Source organism: Ctenopharyngodon idella, chromosome 1 (genome assembly GCF_019924925.1).
Source record: "Ctenopharyngodon idella isolate HZGC_01 chromosome 1, HZGC01, whole genome shotgun sequence".
In the NCBI taxonomy this organism is placed as follows: Eukaryota; Metazoa; Chordata; class Actinopteri; order Cypriniformes; family Xenocyprididae; genus Ctenopharyngodon; species Ctenopharyngodon idella.
In genome coordinates, this window is record NC_067220.1 from 28,820,078 (window position 1) to 28,838,236 (window position 18,159).

The 18,159-nt window shown below is 35.5% G+C and overlaps 2 protein-coding genes across 3 annotated transcripts in view; one reads left to right on the plus strand and one right to left on the minus strand.

The window, feature by feature from the left end:
- Positions 1-18,159, minus strand: part of gyg2 (glycogenin 2) — a 387,175-nt gene that overhangs the window by 315,696 nt on the left and 53,320 nt on the right. The gene's annotated exons all lie outside the window — the stretch shown is intronic.
- Positions 1-18,159, plus strand: part of prkx (protein kinase X-linked) — a 48,144-nt gene that overhangs the window by 26,179 nt on the left and 3,806 nt on the right. For both annotated transcript variants that reach the window (XM_051908525.1, XM_051908534.1), the window contains exons 4-7: positions 486-605; positions 9,793-9,888; positions 15,278-15,335; positions 17,279-17,356. In XM_051908525.1, the coding sequence (XP_051764485.1) occupies positions 486-605; positions 9,793-9,888; positions 15,278-15,335; positions 17,279-17,356 (352 nt within the window). The remainder of the gene's footprint in view (positions 1-485; positions 606-9,792; positions 9,889-15,277; positions 15,336-17,278; positions 17,357-18,159) is intronic.

Consider the following 18,159-nt stretch of genomic DNA (forward strand, 5'->3'; position numbering starts at 1 on the left):
TGAGAATATCCCAAAGAGCATTGTGTACTTTAATGAAAGCATGAAAATCTGATATTTTAATAAAAGTGTAGTTCACCCAAAATGAAAATTGTCATAATTTGCCAAACCTGTATAACATTCTTTCTTCTGTGGAACATAAAAGACATTTTGAGAAATGTCCCTGTGCTTTTTTTTTCCTGCAATGGAAGTCAGTAATCGCCAAAACTGTTTGGTTAACAAAATATCTTCTTTTTTGTGTTCCGCAGATGAAGGTAAGTCTTACAGGTTTGGAACGACATGAGAGTAAGTAAATGATGACACAATTGTCATTTTTGGGTGAACCATGCCTTTACCTCTTAACAAGGTCAATTTCAAAACTATTTGATTATTTTTCATAGTCTTAAAACATTCGGTTTATTTCAGAGTTTAAATCAGTCTTTTGGGCCCTGTAGGATTCTTTTTCTCTTTTTCTGTCCATCACTATTTTATTCTTTCTTTCTTTACAGGACATGGACTTTATGTGGTACTCCTGAATATTTGGCTCCTGAAGTGATCCAGAGTAAAGGTCATGGGCGAGCCGTGGACTGGTGGGCTCTTGGTGTGCTCATCTTTGAAATGCTAGCAGGGTAAGACCACCTGCTAAACATTGTACAGAGTTTGCGTACCCTGAGTGTGTGTGTGTGTGTGTGTGTGTGTATGTATATATGTATATATGATATATATATCAGTGGCGTGCAGTCCATATAAGCTCCGAATGCTCTGCGTACCCAAGCTATTCTTGGACTCTGCAATTAATATTAACACTATAAATTACTATTAAATGCCTTGTTTGAGGTGTACCATAAAGCCTACATGATAAAACGTTGGTAATGCGTATGTAACTGTCCGTAATTTATTTATTTGCCAAACGACGGCAATTTTCTTTATATCTGCCAGTTATGGAGACTTCCGGGTAAACTGATCTACAGCAGCTTTTGCGCCATCACTCTTTTGTTATGGAACGTCATCATCTTCCTGCGTTCTCATTGGTTTGCTGGCCTATGGCGGATTCCATGGGCAGGATAAGCTGTGAGCAGATCGCTCGCCCAAGAGGAAAAATTAGCTGCTGCCAGATCTCGATCACCGAAAATCACATTGTATTTGATACAAAACTAACTAGACTAAATCAAATGGGGAAAAATCATAACTAAAATTATTTTCATAGTAGACCTATTTCATTTTCTCCATAGGGAAATTTATTTTTTTACGAAAACTTGTTTAAGACAGTCCTACTGTAACTATCAGAGGATGTTAATGTAGTCTGCATTTGTTAAAGTCATCAGTTTGCATAATTTCAAATTTTTTTAAACTTTTTTTTTTTTTTTTTTAAAGAATACTGATATTTTTTATTTATTACAGCCTACTTATATTTGCTAATACAAATGATATTATAGCCTACTTATTTTTAATTATTAATTTAAAAAGTACTTCTGGCATACATTTAAACTGACGCCATGGTGTTTCTTATTTGTCGTGTTTGATTTAGATCTGTGTCCTAAAATAATATGTGTAAAGGTGAAGTATGTCGTTTCTGTGACACTAGCAGCACCTAGCGGACTTACAAAAGTACAGCATATTTTGCAAACGCACCTTTCGCATATCGACTCAAACATCACAAAACTCTTAAGGTTGCTTGTGAAGGCACGGCTCAACAGGTAAATGTAGGCTACTCTCAATAAAAGGTCCAACATATTAGAAATACTTTTCGCTGTGTTGCTATGTGTCTTGAGTAAGCAACTGAGTAAACTAACACTGTCTAGAGAGAACGCGAGCATCTTGCTTATTAGCTATAAACCCATTCAACATAACTGCATCGGCCACATATTTTTGCATGATGCACTACCCAGCATACCCGGCTAAAAAAGTCAATCACTAAGTTGGTTGAGAATCTACCATGGATCTACAAACTTTAAAATCCCTGATTTACACTAATTATTTAAAAAAAAAAAAAAATCTATGCCCACATTTTCGTAATCTGTTTCCTCAGTACTCACGAATTTGTGGCCCATCCCTCATTTTAGAAATGTAGTCTACCGACACAAGAACAGAACAAGCTCCCAGTTCTGTTAACAAATCTTTATATATATATATGAAGACTTTAGATGCAAAAGCCTCTAAGTGGCATCTGAAATTTTCTTATAAAATGAGCATTTTTATCAAGCTTGTATGTTTATGTTCGGTTATTTCACTTTAATGGCAATGAAAAGAACCTACTAATTTCCATTAAAGTGAAATTACTGAACCTAAATGAGCTTGATAAAAATGCTCATTTTAGAAGAAAATTTCAGACGGCACTTGGAGGCTTTTGCATCTGAAGTCTTCATATATATATATATATATATTGTTTTTATTGTGTATTATTAGGTTAAATACATCAAACTGTCTTAACTGTTTGCTTAAATTCTAGGCTATAACTTGTAGTGGAGACAGGGTGAAATAGACAACGATTTAATAAGAAATATGTGCGTCAATCTTGTCCATCTGTTTATTTGTGATATTCTAATACTCTTGCTTTTTATAGACCGGGGATGGTGTACTTTCAATACAAAATACATTTTACCCCAGCACTTTTTCTATTGGCAAACATCAGTACAAAATACATGAAGCATTTCCATGACAACCTTCAGTCAACCAAGGAGCATAAGCCTCCATTCATTCTTCAACACCATAGGATTTATTATTATTATAATCATTAGCACCAATCCTGTGGGTACTCGGGGGCTCGATCACCCACGGGAAATGGCTGAGCACCCACGGGAAAACACAAAATATAATAATAATAATGTGTTTTTGTTCGTTTGGTAATGTATTTCCTGTCCTTGTGTTTCACTTCACGAGACATGAATACCTTTTGTGTAATGAATTCATCAAGTGCACCACTGCATGGAGAAAAAGATCGTACTCTTGAAAAATATAGTAATAAGTATAATTAATAATAATAATAATAGGAATAAGTATAAATAATAATTATAATTGTATGGTATGTGGACACCTACTGACAGATTATTATTATTATTATTATTATTATTATTATTATATTACTACATTGCCAAAAACCACACTACAAGCCATACATAAACCTTCTGCAAAAGCAAGAAATGTAACCAATAGGTGAGCCATAGTCTAATCAGTCAGCAAGGATTTCTAAAATGAGGGACGGGCCACTAATCCATGAGTACAGTTTGCAAAACTCTGGGAGCTGATTGCCAAAGCGTGGGCAAGGATTTTGAATTTGTGGGTATGGATTGAAAACCAAAGGTGAGGATTACAAATGTGAGCGCACAAATTGGAAATTCGTGAGTACGGTTTATTAATCCGTGGGCACGATTTGTTAAACCAAGGGAACGGATTGCAAAACTGTGGCCAAGGATTTGCAGGTCTGAAGAAAAATAAGTTGCCATTCCATCCTGTATGGCTCAGACTGTATTTGATATGGTGTGTGGTCAGGAGAGTTTGGCTATTGTCAAAAATACACCACTAGAGGGCAGCAGTGGAATATTGAGCTCTGCCAAGGTTGTAAACCTCCATGTGCATGCAGCGGCCTCTTTCAGTGCTGTCTTGATATTTATCCTTATGATATCCTTATGATATTTATCCATTTGCCTAGATGCGGCCCATATTCAGCATGCACAAACTGGCATATTTGTGTAGATAATCAGCTCGCATTTAGAGTATCTCAGGGGGCGGATGTGTTTCTTGGAATAGATCTTGTTTACAAAAAGATTACATCCAGATTAAACTGTTATTACCAACACATGTGGGCATAAATGTGTGGTAGAAAAGCATGTAAAATTTGTAGATAACTTTTGGGCAAATTATACGTGATGTTTTTATTTCTCGATCAATTTCCACACAGCTAAAGGCAAAAATCTTTGTCTTGCACAAGAAAATGTGGTCATTTTGTCACATGGACTCCAAAGCCGGTGTGAAAATAAACTTCTTCCCTCTTAGTATAATTTTGGATGCTGTGGTGTATATCCAATCCAAACTGCTACATTCTCCCACCTGCATGTTGCTGAATCTAAATCTACCCTAGAGCTTTCACAGGCTCTCGTGTTGAGGAAAAAGTGACCCACCCTCTTCATTTCTCCCAGACTTCCTTTGGAGTGTTGGCTCCTGCAAGTCAGTGAGAGAAAAAGACCTGGTCCCTTATTTTTCCAAGAGACAGACACACGGACATAGGCTCAGCTTGCCCAGACATACAAAAGCTCTCTTCAGTCATCTCTGGGACTGTGTGTTTGTCCTGTCCGTTTTATGTCAAAGGTTGTTTGACTCTTCTTTGTGAGAAATGTAACAAGAGTTGAAATGGCTCCTCCTGGACTGGGCCATCAAAGGAGTCGCAACCTCAATGATGTGACCGTGTAATGGGTGTGAGCAGATGTCTTGTGGGTGTGTTTGTATTTCTGACCTAACTACTTTTAGAGACAAAATTAGTGAGAAAGTCTGAGCAGAAACATTTAGAGATGCATTACAAAGCAAAAATGGTTCACAAACTGGGTAAAATACCAGAAGATATTTTGTATTAAAAGTATTTTGAATTAAGGATTGGTTTAGGGTTAGTCTGCACTGTAGCAATTTTAATTCAATTTCAATAGCACAGCTAGGGTGTTTGAAAGAGAAAGCGGTTGCGTTTATTTATATGTGACAAAAACTGGTAACACTTTAGAATAACTCACGCTATGAAGCATTAATTAAGCATTAGTAAATAGTTAGTTCATCATTTATAAAGCATTAATAGACATTAGTAAGCAGTTTATAAATACACCTATAAATGCTTTGTTCTTGATTTATAAGCATATCTATAATGTGTTTAATAAATGTATTTTCATACTTTATTAATGATCAATTTATCATTTCTAAATTATTACATTATTTACAAACCAGTTATTTAGGAGTTGTCAGTGGTTCATAAGATCATTTATAAAGTGTAAGTAAATGATTAATAAACAATTTAAATGTACATTTATGCATCTTATTATTTAGACATATGGTAATAGTTACTCAGTGTGTTAATAAATGCCTAATTAATACATATTCCTACTGTAATTCATGATTAATTCGGGTAGTTTTAAAACATTTAGTAGTTGTCAGTTAACTATTTTTGTGAGCTCATCTAAAGTGAGGACTATGCATGCCTCGTAAAGCTTTTATAAAGGAGATTTAAAGGATACAGAACATAGAAATATTTATTTCAAGGAAAAAAATGAAACTTTACAATGGGTAACTTGATATAAAATTAAAAGTAAACCTCTGCAATTTCACAGAAAGTAAAAATCCATGTACTCCTCCAGAAAACATAACTGCAGTAAAATGAAACTAAGATTTTCCAATCTGATATAAAAATACATTTCTGTAAAGTGTAAACATTGCTGAATAAAATTTTACCAGTGCCAACACTGGATTACAGGAGTGCCAAAATACAACAAATAATGTTTTTATAAAACATTAATAATGTAATAAAATACTTCATAGTGTCAAAACTACCTCAGTACTAACTTTAAAACATTAGAGAACAGCAGTGCAGAAGATCACTGAGCCTTTAAATCTTCTTTGTAAAGCTTTACGAGGCATACACAGTCCTCACTTTAGATGAGCTCACAACAATAGTTAACTTGACAACTACTAAATGTTTTATAACTACCTGAATTAATCATGAATTACAGTAGGAATATGTATTAATAAAGCATTTATTAACACACTGAGTAACTATTACTATATGTCTAAATAATATGTATAAATGTATGTTTCAATAGTTTATTAATCATTTACTTGCACTTTATAAATTATCTTATGAACCACTGACAACTCCTAAATAACTGGTTTGTAAATAATGTAATAATTTAGAAATGATAAATTGATCATTAATAAAGTATGAAAATACAATTATTAAACACATTATAGATATGCTTATAAATCAAGAACAAAGCATGTATAGGTGTATTTATAAACTGCTTAGTAATGTCTATTAATGCTTTATAAATGATGAATTGACTGTTTACTAATGCTTAACTAATGCTTCATAGTGTGCAGTTATTATAAAGTGTTACCCAAAAACTTACTGTCAGATTGTAGGGGGGTCCATAGAAAATGACAGACACAGCTTCCTCTGAGAGTTTAGGAAGGAAACTGGAGTGTAACTCAGGGCTCTCTAGAGAGATCACCTTCTTAGCTTCAGAGTTCATGTAAATTTGATGTATATTTTTCCAGCTGTTTAAATGTAACTGGCAGTATTGTCTTCTACAATAATGTCTTTCAATTATGTTCATTTAGGAGCTTTTCAAATATAAAAGTGTCTGCTAAATTAATACATGTAAATGTCAATAAATTGATTGATAATCGATGGACTAATAGTAATTGATTTTGATTGATTAATCGGAAAATCATGCCATCAATTTGATTTGAACTTAATCAATTTACAGTCTTAGTTATAATACAGTGGTTGTTATAAGATCCAGTACTTCAAGGCTTCTCCTTTTCTATTCATTTTCTCAGTGGAATCTTGGCGACACCTGTGCTGTTATGTAAAAGTTTTAGTTTTATAATTCTCTTTTTTTCCCCTTGTCACCAGCCACTGCTTACAGTAACACTATAGAGACTAATATGTCTCTCTCTCTTTCGTTCTCCTTCACTCTATCTCTCTTTTCCATCACTCACAAGAAGGAATAGCTGCAAGTTCTGCTCTCCTGGATTCTCTCTCTCAGTTTATGGTTTCCACACTCAGTCAATACTGTCAGTCCTGCTCAATCCATTATGTTGAACCACCTTATTTTACTTCTTTTAGAAGGCCGCAGCTAGAAGTCTGTAAAGGAATAGAAAATTCTGTCATCGTTTACTCACTCTCGTGTCATTTCAAACCTATATGACCTTTTTTGTTCATTTAAACACAAAAGGAGATTTTTAAGTTTTTATTTTCCATTCAATGAAAGTAAATGGTGACCAGGTGCTATCAAGCTTCAAAAATGCACTATAAATGGTAATGTAATGACTGGAATATGTATCTTGCTCACTTTTTGTCAAGAATTAAAAGTAGGGATGCACCAATACCGATACCAGTATCGGGCCTGATACCAAGCTCATGTACTTGTACTCGTACTCGTAAAAATACCCCCGATACCAAAGACCGATACCTTACGTGACGTAACTGGCAGAAAAGACACTGGCGGCAGCAACAGAAACAATGTCAGCCTCAGAGGTGTGGAAATACTTCAACACATTGCGAACTGCATGCTTTCAATCACAATTCGTTATCGATTAGTGAAGGCGGGATAGGCGGAATCGCGCTGAATGACACAGACCAGAAGCGCTCTCTCTCCTGCACGCGCTCTCTCTCTTTCTTGCGCGCGATCAGTTCTCCTTGCGCCTGAATGGTCAGATGCACACATAGTTGTCAAAATGTCCATCGTGTGGAGTATCTCACGTAAATACAGTCGGTTATGGCTTAAGTGGACGTAAACATTTGGGTGAAAACAGGATATGTGTCAATATCCATGGATTCGGTCTTAAAGGGACCGTAGCCTATATTTGTCAATAATGTTAATAAAACAACAAAATATGTTAAATAAACGAGTACTAGAAAAAAAGTATTGGTACTCGTACTCGGTCCTTAAAAAATAGTATCGGTGCATCCCTAATTAAAAGATATAAGGTTGGTCTATGATAAAACTAAGTATTACATCTTAAATAAAATCTTACTGCGGCCATTCTGGGTGAGTACACATTTGTCACACATTTGACATCCCCATTGTGCAACTCTGAGCTAATGGCTTATTTTGTGTCTATCACTGCAGGGTCTTTCAGTCTATATTTCGCTGCTGATGTATCATCTCATCTTCACTGTTGACACTTGAGTTCTGTCATTGTCAGTGATCTGTGCCCTCATGCGACTTCAGGTGGTCGCCTAGTAACAGGCTCCTTAGCATCTCTCACCTTATCTATTCCTCATATTAATGGCTGTTTGCAATGCCACCTGGACTCAGGCATTAAACACAAGCTCGTTGCTTGGAGAATGGAAGGATGTTTGATGGCATGTTTGTTGAGGCATAGCAGGACTGAGCTGGAAGTCTGTAATGGAGGAGTAAAGGATTACACAGAATCGCATACCAGACATTAGAGAACACGTGGACACAAATGAGTAGAAACTGTATTATACTGAGACACAGTCCACAGCAGTCATGCAAAGGCCTAAACAACACATTCAGCATTTTCAGTCCTCCTCCAATGCTACTTTTGGTGATTTGATGACAAGTGCATACCAGGACTGCATCTGTTATAGCCATTTTGAAAGCAAAAACTTGAAGTCTTTTTTCAGTTAACTCACTCTATATTACATTGGAATATTTGCATTAAGGAAAATTCATATAATTGACAAGGTCTTTTTTTTTATTAAATAATTCCATGGTAACATAATGATAATAAAGCACTACAAAATGAAAAAAAAAAAAAGAAAGAAAAAAAAAAAAGAAAGAAAAATGTATGCTGTATTGTCTGTATGCCATTTGGAATTATTTCATAAAAACTTAAAATGCATTTATGTAAAACTTCCCTAAGAAAAAAAAAAATGTATTCTATCATTGGTAAACTGGATTTATTTATTTGTTTATCAATTATACTTATTATAGACGCCTAAAACAAAACAAAAGAGTGATCTGTTGTTATTGAATTATTCTATGTCGGCTTTAAATCTGCACTTATATTGAGTCAAATATCGACTTTTTTGCCATCTAGGCCCTGTTTCCTCCTGGTATTAAGATGGGTTTTGGTCGATTAGATCACAAGTGGACGATGCTAAATACAGGTGTAAACGGGGTGTAAAACGTTTTGAGCTTGTCCACTTTTGACTACTTCCAGAGGTAGTCTAGAACACATTCGACTGGATTGCTTTAGTAGTGAAAACGCTCATGTGGTCGAACGTGTTGAACAACCACTACTCTCCGCCAACTGACCTAACGCATAAACATTATGGAAAGCGCGCTAGACAGATGGGATTTAAACTTTGTCAGCTGAAGACCCAAGTTTGGTTTGAAGACAAAAAATGTACCAAGCACAATGTTCTCTCACTATTACTGATTTCTTCACAACGTTCGCCGTGGTATTGCGGCTATCAGAGCAGAAACGAAAGCTGCTGCTCTCCGTATGTTTTTCCGTCGTCTCCTGGTGCGTTCATATGTAAATAGAGTGAGCTTATTTTGTCCATTAGATCGAAAAATCTGAAAAAAAAAAAACCCATACATTTACCCACACATAGACCCATCGAAGATATCAGGACAGAAGTGGTTGAAAGTGGACAAAAAAGATGGTTTAAAATACCAGGTGTAAATGGGTATGTGTCTCCCTCGTCCACTTGTGATCCAAAACGCATCTTAATGCCAGGTGGAAACAGGGCCCTATAGTTCAAGTTTGGTCCTTGATGGCTTAAGTCACAGTTGTTTTTGTGTTCATCTATGTGCTTGTCTTGTCCGTGTGTATAGTGTCCAGGTCAGGTCTCTTCATGAATCATTGCAGAGGTTTTGCTGACAGAGATAAAGTCCTCATTAGTTTTGGGGATTTCAGCATTGAATTCAGCTAGGCTGTCAATAAGATGGAGGATGCAAGTACACATCTGTAAAAGACTTTTCCTGCTCTGTGTCATATTGACACATTAATTGATCATTATTTCAAAATGTCTTTGACAGCATAAAAGTATTTCAGGCCCTCTCTGGTTGGTATATCTTTTTAAGGTTTTGGGATTTACTGGCATTTAAAAATCTCTATCCTTTTATTGTTTCTCTGTCTAAGGTATCCACCATTTTTTGATGATAATCCTTTTGGCATCTACCAGAAGATTCTGGCCGGAAAGCTGGAGTTTCCACGGCATCTGGATTTCTATGTAAAGTGAGTTTGATAAAGAAAACACAACCCCCCCAAAAAATTACACATGCCATATTTATAGCATACTTTAAACACAAAGTCTAATAAAATCATGTCAGCATCAACATGAAATATGTTCATGTTGAAATATGTTTTTGGTAATTAAAACTTATGATTAAATGATTAACTAATTTTCATTTAGTGAAATTACACTGAAATAAATCAGATAAAAAAAATGTATTAATAAAAAATTAAATATTTTATTACTAATTAAATTACTAAATCTTAAACATTAAAAAGAAAAGATTTAAATATTCAGAATTTTAATAAATACTGTAAAAGCAAATAAATAATGCTAGAATAACACTGGTAAAACAAAAATGCATTATTAAGTTACATTTAAAAAGCTATAGTTCAGTTTCATTCCTCCTCCCACATTAAAATATATCAAGTAAAATAAAAATGCCATTGAACATTAATAATGACTATTTTAATGACTGCAACAAACCATCGTCAAGTATTTAAAGTCACCCTGTGGTGAAAATCAAGTTTTTAATATTGTTTATATGTCTATGTGGTGTTTTTAATATGCTTTAAGACAAACCATGTGCAAATTCATAAGTCAACACCATTGCTGAGTATTTTATGCTTAAAACTGCAGTGAAAAAAATCGCTGGTGTTTGTGACGTCACAAACTACCTTGTAACCAATCACGTCAACATGCCGGCATATCATTAACCACGAATGCTCTGAAGAAGGAGAGTATCGAGAGAAGCCAGGTTATCCCAGTATATTTTCTGTTGATATGAAAAATTGTGTAGATTTAGCGATATAACGAGTCTATGATGTATATTATGATGTTATGATGAACTATATGCTTTTCTCCACTGATGTTCTGAGCTGTTCAAAGCTCTGAGCTGTTCTGTTTGTAAGAATACTGATTGTTAGAAGTAGGGTTGGGAACCAAGAACCGGTTCTAATCCGGAACCGATAGCGTTTTTTGAAAAGTACCGGAACCGTGCAAGATTTCTAAAATCACGACATTCAAATCTGCGTTCACGCTGCCGTTGATCTAAAGAGAGTTGTCATGTGTAGATATAAACAGCTTCACAAACACTTTTCAAACGCACAGTATCGTTATTTCTGTGTGACAAATAGGCCTATTCCAGTTATAACAGAAGTATACAAAAGTTTATTATTCAGATAGAAACGCTGATGTTTATGTATAATAAATCACCTTCTGAAAGTAACTGGGCTTCAAATAACGACTGTATCGATTGCATTGTTACGCCACTAGGTGGCAACAAATTTACTGTTAAAAATGTGTCCATCACTGAATCATTCTTTCAGAAACAAGTCTTTATGAATCCAACTTACAAAAATATTTTGTTTCACCTGTCTGAATCTTACATGTGTGTTCAAGCATCTTATCTAATTTGTGGTAACACTTTACCATAAGGTTCATTTATGAACTAACCATGAGTAGCCTAATACATTTGTTACTGTATTTGTTAATCTTTGTTAATGTTAGTTAATAAAAATACAGCCGTTCATAGTTTGTTCGTTACTTCATAGTGCATTAACTAATGTTAACAAACACAACTCTTGATTTTAATAATGTATTAGTAAATGTTGAAATTAACATTAACAAAGATTAATAAATGCAGTAGAAATGCAGTTCATTATTAGTTCATGTTAATGTAGTTAACTATTGTTAACTAATGAACCTTATTATAAAGTGTTAGCGAATTTGTTGAGATTAACAGTCTGTTAAATTCATTTTACAAGAATAATAAACACAAAAAGGACTGTTTGAGTCGAGTATTGTGCATTTTTCCCTTACTACTATTTTTTTATTAGTTGTTTAATTATTTTAATGGAACCGGAATCGTTAGGCAGAACTGGAATCGGAACCAGAACCGGAAAATTTCTCACGATTCCCAACCCTAGTTAGAAGGCAGCTGCCTGACTCTGAGATGAAGAACGGAAACATGGTTTGTGTAACATTAGCAACACATTATTAGCTGTTTGAGAACATAGTCAAGCAAAAGGCTAATCATATTAATTACTGTTATGTGTCCGACAGAACCGTCGCAAGGGCTGTGCTTAGTGTGCGAGCGCATAGGGCCTCGCGCCAAAGTAAAGTGACAGCTGACTTGAAGTAAAGACATTAAAGTTGCGAGTGGATTCAGACCGTTTTGTAAAGGCGTTTTACCAATTCATAATTTAGAACACAATTTAAGTGTCAAAAAATATGTGAGCAGTTCAGTTACACAGCTGTTAAACTGAATATACGAAGCGAAGCAAGCTTTTTTCTTAAATATCCACAACACAAGCAACAAATTGCTCGTCACTACAGCAGAATAGACTCTCTGAGCTGGCATGAGTGGAGGCGGGGCTAATTAGCATATTCATTGATCCGTGCATATTAAATGAGGCAAGGGTGTAGATTTACATTCAAGCTATTTTAAGGCATGAAGACAATTTTTTCACTGGAAAATTTTTTTAAATATGTCATTTTGGTGATCAAAGATGAGTTTTAAGGGATAAAATATTTTACCACAGTGGGACTTTAAATCCACAAATATGATACTAGACCACACTTAGGGCCATATTTAGTAAACGGGGCAAATTAGCGTGAGAGCGCAATTGGGTGTGCCAAGTTTTGGCCGATGGGAGTGCCAAGTTTTGCGCTTGATCTACTGCTGACGCGCAAATTAAAGAACACAGACGCAGTCAAATCATTTCTCCCTTCTACCACGCGCTCTCTGTTCTCCGCGGTGTCTCCTCCTAGCAGCAACAATTGCAGCCACGTCGCAAAATGGGTTAAGACATGATTTTATTGGGTGTTAAATAATGGCGCAAATGCCAGTAAATTGACAAGCGCACACATTAGTAAATCGCGTTGCGTGATTCATTTAAATACTCTCCTACCATAAATTGTAAATTGTGTCTGAAAGGGAAACTCCTACAAATGCATATCCAATAAGGTCAGACACAAAAACAACTCAGTCCACACCTTTTCAGCGCTAATTTTGCACTGCAGGTCCTTTAGTAAATCCCGACAGTAGTTTTTTAACGCCAAAAGAGGGTTTGCGCTGGCGCAAGCTGTTAGTAAATCTGGCCCTTAAAATGTAACAATCATTTTTCAGTGATAACACGATTCATTGCTCCATCTCTCTTTCCAGCAAGGGGTCCGTGACATGAAAAGGTTGAAGACCCATGTTTTACACAGTTCATAGTTCAAAGAGATGCTTTTACAGATACACATGCATGCCCTCTAATGAACCCATCTAAACATGTCAACTAAGCACACTGATGGCTATATGAGTGGAGGCATCCTCTAGATTACAGACAGACATGTGTCTGTTCACTCTACGCAATTACTCATGGTGCTTTTGAACTAAAGGAGCTCAGGATTCAGCAAAAAAGCTGCTGTTTCGCCTTGATGTTCAAAAAAAAAAGTAATCCTTTAATGATACAGAACAATATCCTCTCTTAGTTGTATCATCTAAAAAGTCACTGCAGCTGTACAAACACATACACAAAATGACATCACAGCTGCATTTCCTAATTGTCCACTAACTGCTGTTCACTGCTTCAAACGATCTCCACTCCAGATACAAAGACAGCTTAAGGAAGCTCTCGGAAATAGAGACAGACAGTCACCTCAGGCAAAGCAAATCCATGTTTCCTTTCGATTGACATGTTTATTCTAGTTACAGTTGTGAAAGTAGCCGAAACGACGTTTTATGTCAGTAGGGGTTTAACAAGCTTGATAAGATTATAGTATTGTGAAGTCAAACACACGTGATCATTTGAGAATGAATAACATCTGTAAGGGAGGCTAGAGTGATTGGTAAGGTCATCTGTAGCAAGATCGCTCCAGGCGTCTCTCGCGTTAGCTTGAGTGAGAACATCAACGCCACAGCAGTCGACATGCTAATGCGCTCCTTTTCGCTTGAAGCATGTTGGATCATAGATACAGATTATTTTTGTGAAAGTAACTCTTAACCTTAATGCAGGTAGATATTTATGTTTGAAGAAATTGTTTTTATGTTCATAAGCTGATTAACCCTCTTGCACAATGAATAATCTCTTTAAGATGGTGGTTCTCCAACATTGACATTTGTCAAAAAATATATTCACATATCATGTAACAATCTGTATATATTTTACAGTTTTTTAAAAGCAGGCCACTCTTCCACAGGGACACACAAGATATCAGCATGAATTACAACTCGAATTCCGGAAATGTTGGGACGTTTTTTAAATTTAAATAAAATGAAAACTAAAAGATTTTCAAATCACATGAGCCAATATTTTATTCACAATAGAACATAGATAACATAACAAATGTTTAAACTAAGAAATTTTACAATTTTATGCACAAAATGAGCTCATTTCAAATTTGATGCCTGCTACGGGTCTTAAAATAGTTGGGACGGGGGCATGTTTACCATGGTGTAGCATCTCCTCTTCTTTTTAAAACAGTTTGAAGACGTCTGGGCATCGAGGTTATGAGTTTCTAGAGTTTTGGTGTTGGAATTTGGTCCCATTCTTGCCTGATATAGGTTTCCAGCTGCTGAAGAGTTCGTGGTCATCTTTGACAAAATGTTGGGACGTTTTTTAAAACGTTTTTTTTTTTTTTTTTTTGGGATATTTGATCATATTTTTTATATATTTCCACTTTTAAACATTAGATAGAATATAGATTTGTTTTGCCATTATCTAGCACAAAATTAAATTGCATTTATAGTGAAGATTTAACTCACTCTCTTGAAGAGGCAATTTTCCCTTTAAAGTTTAAAAAGTCTTTAAAAAAAAAAAAAGTACAGCAAATGTTGCATTTACAAATGTTTACATTTACTCATTTAGCAGATGCTTTTATCCAAAGCAACTCACAAATTAGGAATACAACAGATCTTTTATCTTAAGGAGACAATAAATACGAGAAGCTAGTATTACAAAGTTTCAGATATTGTTCAGAATAGTACAAGCAGAATAATTAAAACTTTATTGTTACTTGAAATGTGCCATAAACTGTTTCCGACCACACACAGATTATTATATCATTTTTTGAGGACTTATTTCAAAATATTCAAACAGTGTGTTTATTTTATATAGAAAATTTCAATACTGTACATTTATAATGCTGTGATGCCTAAATTCACTTTTAGTATACAGATAATTTGTTTTAATTATTTCATTTTCTTTCTTTTTTTTAGCAAAGTAGTACAGATTTTTAATATTAGCCATTTATAGGTTATCATACCAGAATTTCAATAACAGTGTGTCCCTAACCTTAATTTTTGCCTTGTGCATAACTTTCTTTTGTATATTAAATAATTAAATGTCTAAATCATGTTCCTTTTAGCATAGTGATTCTCATATAATGTCTTTGTTTGTCTAGGGACCTAATCAAGAAGTTTCTGGTAATTGACCGTGCAAGAAGGCTTGGAAACATGAAGGTAAGCAAGGTGTTAGTAACAGATATTTTCTATAGTGCTTGTATGGTTGAGCAAGGTATTTCATAGGGCTGGGACAATACATTGATGCATTGCGAATCGAGAAATGATTCTGGATCGATTCTGATATTTTCCGTTTGTATCATGATTCTCTCTCAAATTGATTCTGAGCTTAGTTTTCAACAGCAGATGGTACTGCGTGCTTTAGAAACAGCCGTACTCTGCTTCCTTCTGATTCCTTACACACACCCCTTGAACCTTTTACAAAATAATCATTCATAAAGTTCGAAAAGGTTGAAGCGAATTACAAGGTTGTTTGCAGTGGGTTGTTTACATTAATCTCGCATCATAAGAGCATTCTGAGGTGCAAATACATTCTCAGACTCAGCCGAATGCACGAGCGGTCTTCTTCATGAGCATTTGAGCATGTGGTTAAAAATAGCCTAGAGCGTCATCTGCTGTTAAAAACTAAGCTCAGAATCGATTTGCGATGCATTTGGAAAATATCTGAAATGATCTTCAAATCACAATGCATCGATATATTGTCCCAGCCCTAGTATTTCAGCAGGAATCAGCATCTGGGATATTTCCGTTGAGAACATTATATTGATGATACACTCTTTATTCTGTCCATATGGGCTCTTTATAGTCATAACACATTCAAGGCCAGGCTGAAAATCCATGAATCATCTAATAGATTAAACTCTTTCTAGGCCAGTTTTGCATCTTTAGTAAATAATAAGACCTTGATTGAGTCCTGGGAGATCTTTCTCCCAAAGGCCACAGTTGGCCACATGTTTCCATTTATGATAAGGAGGCTGCCTATCTGCCTAGAGGGGATGAGATGAGGCTCTGGAGAAATTCCCTGGACACTCACAGAGTGATTCTGACAAAGGGCAACTCTCCCACTATACCTCCCCTCCAACCCCCATCAGACAAGGTGGAAAGAGAGGAAAGAACTGCAGACAGAGTCCTTGTGCAAAATGTCTCTGCATCTCTAACTTGAGTAATTCAAACAGTTTTGGTTTAATGGCAGTAACTTTTCTAAATTGTCCTTTCAGAGGAAATAAGTCAATAACTGGCGCCAGATGAGGTGGCAGCAGTGCGCCAGGCCTGTCACGCGTAATGTGATGCATATCGTGACGGTGATGTCATGGGAAGTTTGTGAATGGTTGCGTCTGAGCGTCATTTTCCCATTAGCAACAGTTAATGCTGTTATTATAATTCTCTGCATGTGAGGAATGAGCTGTGCTGAAATGTATATCTCTGCTTTTTTTCTTTTTTTTTTTTTTTTAAGATTAAATACATTATGATTTATTCAGATTTCCTTTTTGTTGTCAAAGCAGATTCAGAGTAGGGGACAAAGACTTCCCAGGCTAGATGTTTCTGTTGTTAATTTAGCATTATGCTTTCTTTCTTTCTTTCTTTCTTTCTAACTCACTCACTCTATTGTCCTCTCACTCCATACAATGAGGGTTTAAGAGCCGGCAGCCCAATCACAGCTGTGTTTGCACTGTTTCCACAGCAAGGCCAGGTCCTGCTGGCAGCGCTCATTCACAAGTGCAGATATCTGTTATTCCACTTGAGTGGATGTCTATCTCTCATAGTCCCACAGTGCAATGCGTGGCCCAAATTCTTAGGTTTCTAGAAGACTTCAGTAGGTTTGCATTGTTGCCCCACTTTTCTTTTCCTCTCTAAGAAACTAAAAAGACAACACAGTGGCTGAAAAGACTGTTTGATATAAAATGGATTCAAATGAGGAGTATAATGTTCAAGGTCAGATCTAAAGTGTTGATGAACATATTATTCATTGTAGCACCATTTAGGTTTTGATTCTTGTCACAGTTTTAACTGTGATGGTTTGTCTCAAAACGTACTTTATTCTAGTTTAATGTTCATTTAGTTATAGTAATCCATTTTTGTGTATTATTTTTGTCTTCTTCCAGAATGGAGCTGATGATGTGAAAAAGCACAGATGGTTTAAGTCAGTAGACTGGGAGTCTGTGCCCTGTAGAAAACTCAAGGTAAGCCCCGCACTTCTGTCGTATAGAGTTTAAGGATATGCCTTGTTATTGAAGATTCATTTAATACCACTAACCATTTTTGTAAGATTTCCAAGTCATTACTGGCCACATAACAGTGGCAAGTACAATATACATTACCAACAGTTAATTACGCACACCAAGGCTGCATTTATTTGATCAAAAATAAAGTAAAAACCGTAATATTGTGAAATGTTATTATTTAAAACAACCGTTTTAAATATATTATATTAATATATTTTAAAATGTAATTTATTCCTGTTATGCCAAAGCTGAATTTTTAGCAGTCATTACTCCAGTCTTCAGTATCACGTTTTTTTTTTTGTTTTGTTTTTTTTGGACTCAATTGACCTTTCGCAAGGAGTTTGATTGACAGGCAATCTAACCAATCATAACGCCGAATCTGCCATTTTGTCCAACAAAGCAGTCAGGGGAGTTAGTAGATTACGTCGGAGGACTTGAACCTGAAAAATGGTGTGTACTGACGTCTTTCCGCAGTTGAAACAACATTCTTTCTGATGTTCTTACATGTTTATTTCATGCTATAAATTAACTAGTAGGAAGAGATGATCTGTTCACGAGCCGCTTGAACTGAGGAGCTACAGCGATCTGTCACGACACATTAAAGGGCCACAAAATGGGATTTATTGTTTAAATTTATTTAAAAATTACAATATTTGAAATTTAAGAGTTTGTTTCACTTTTCTGCCTTGTCTGTCGACGCGTTGTCAGTGTCCTCTTTGCTCCGCGATGTATTTTTCACTGCGTGAGAACATGATGTGTGG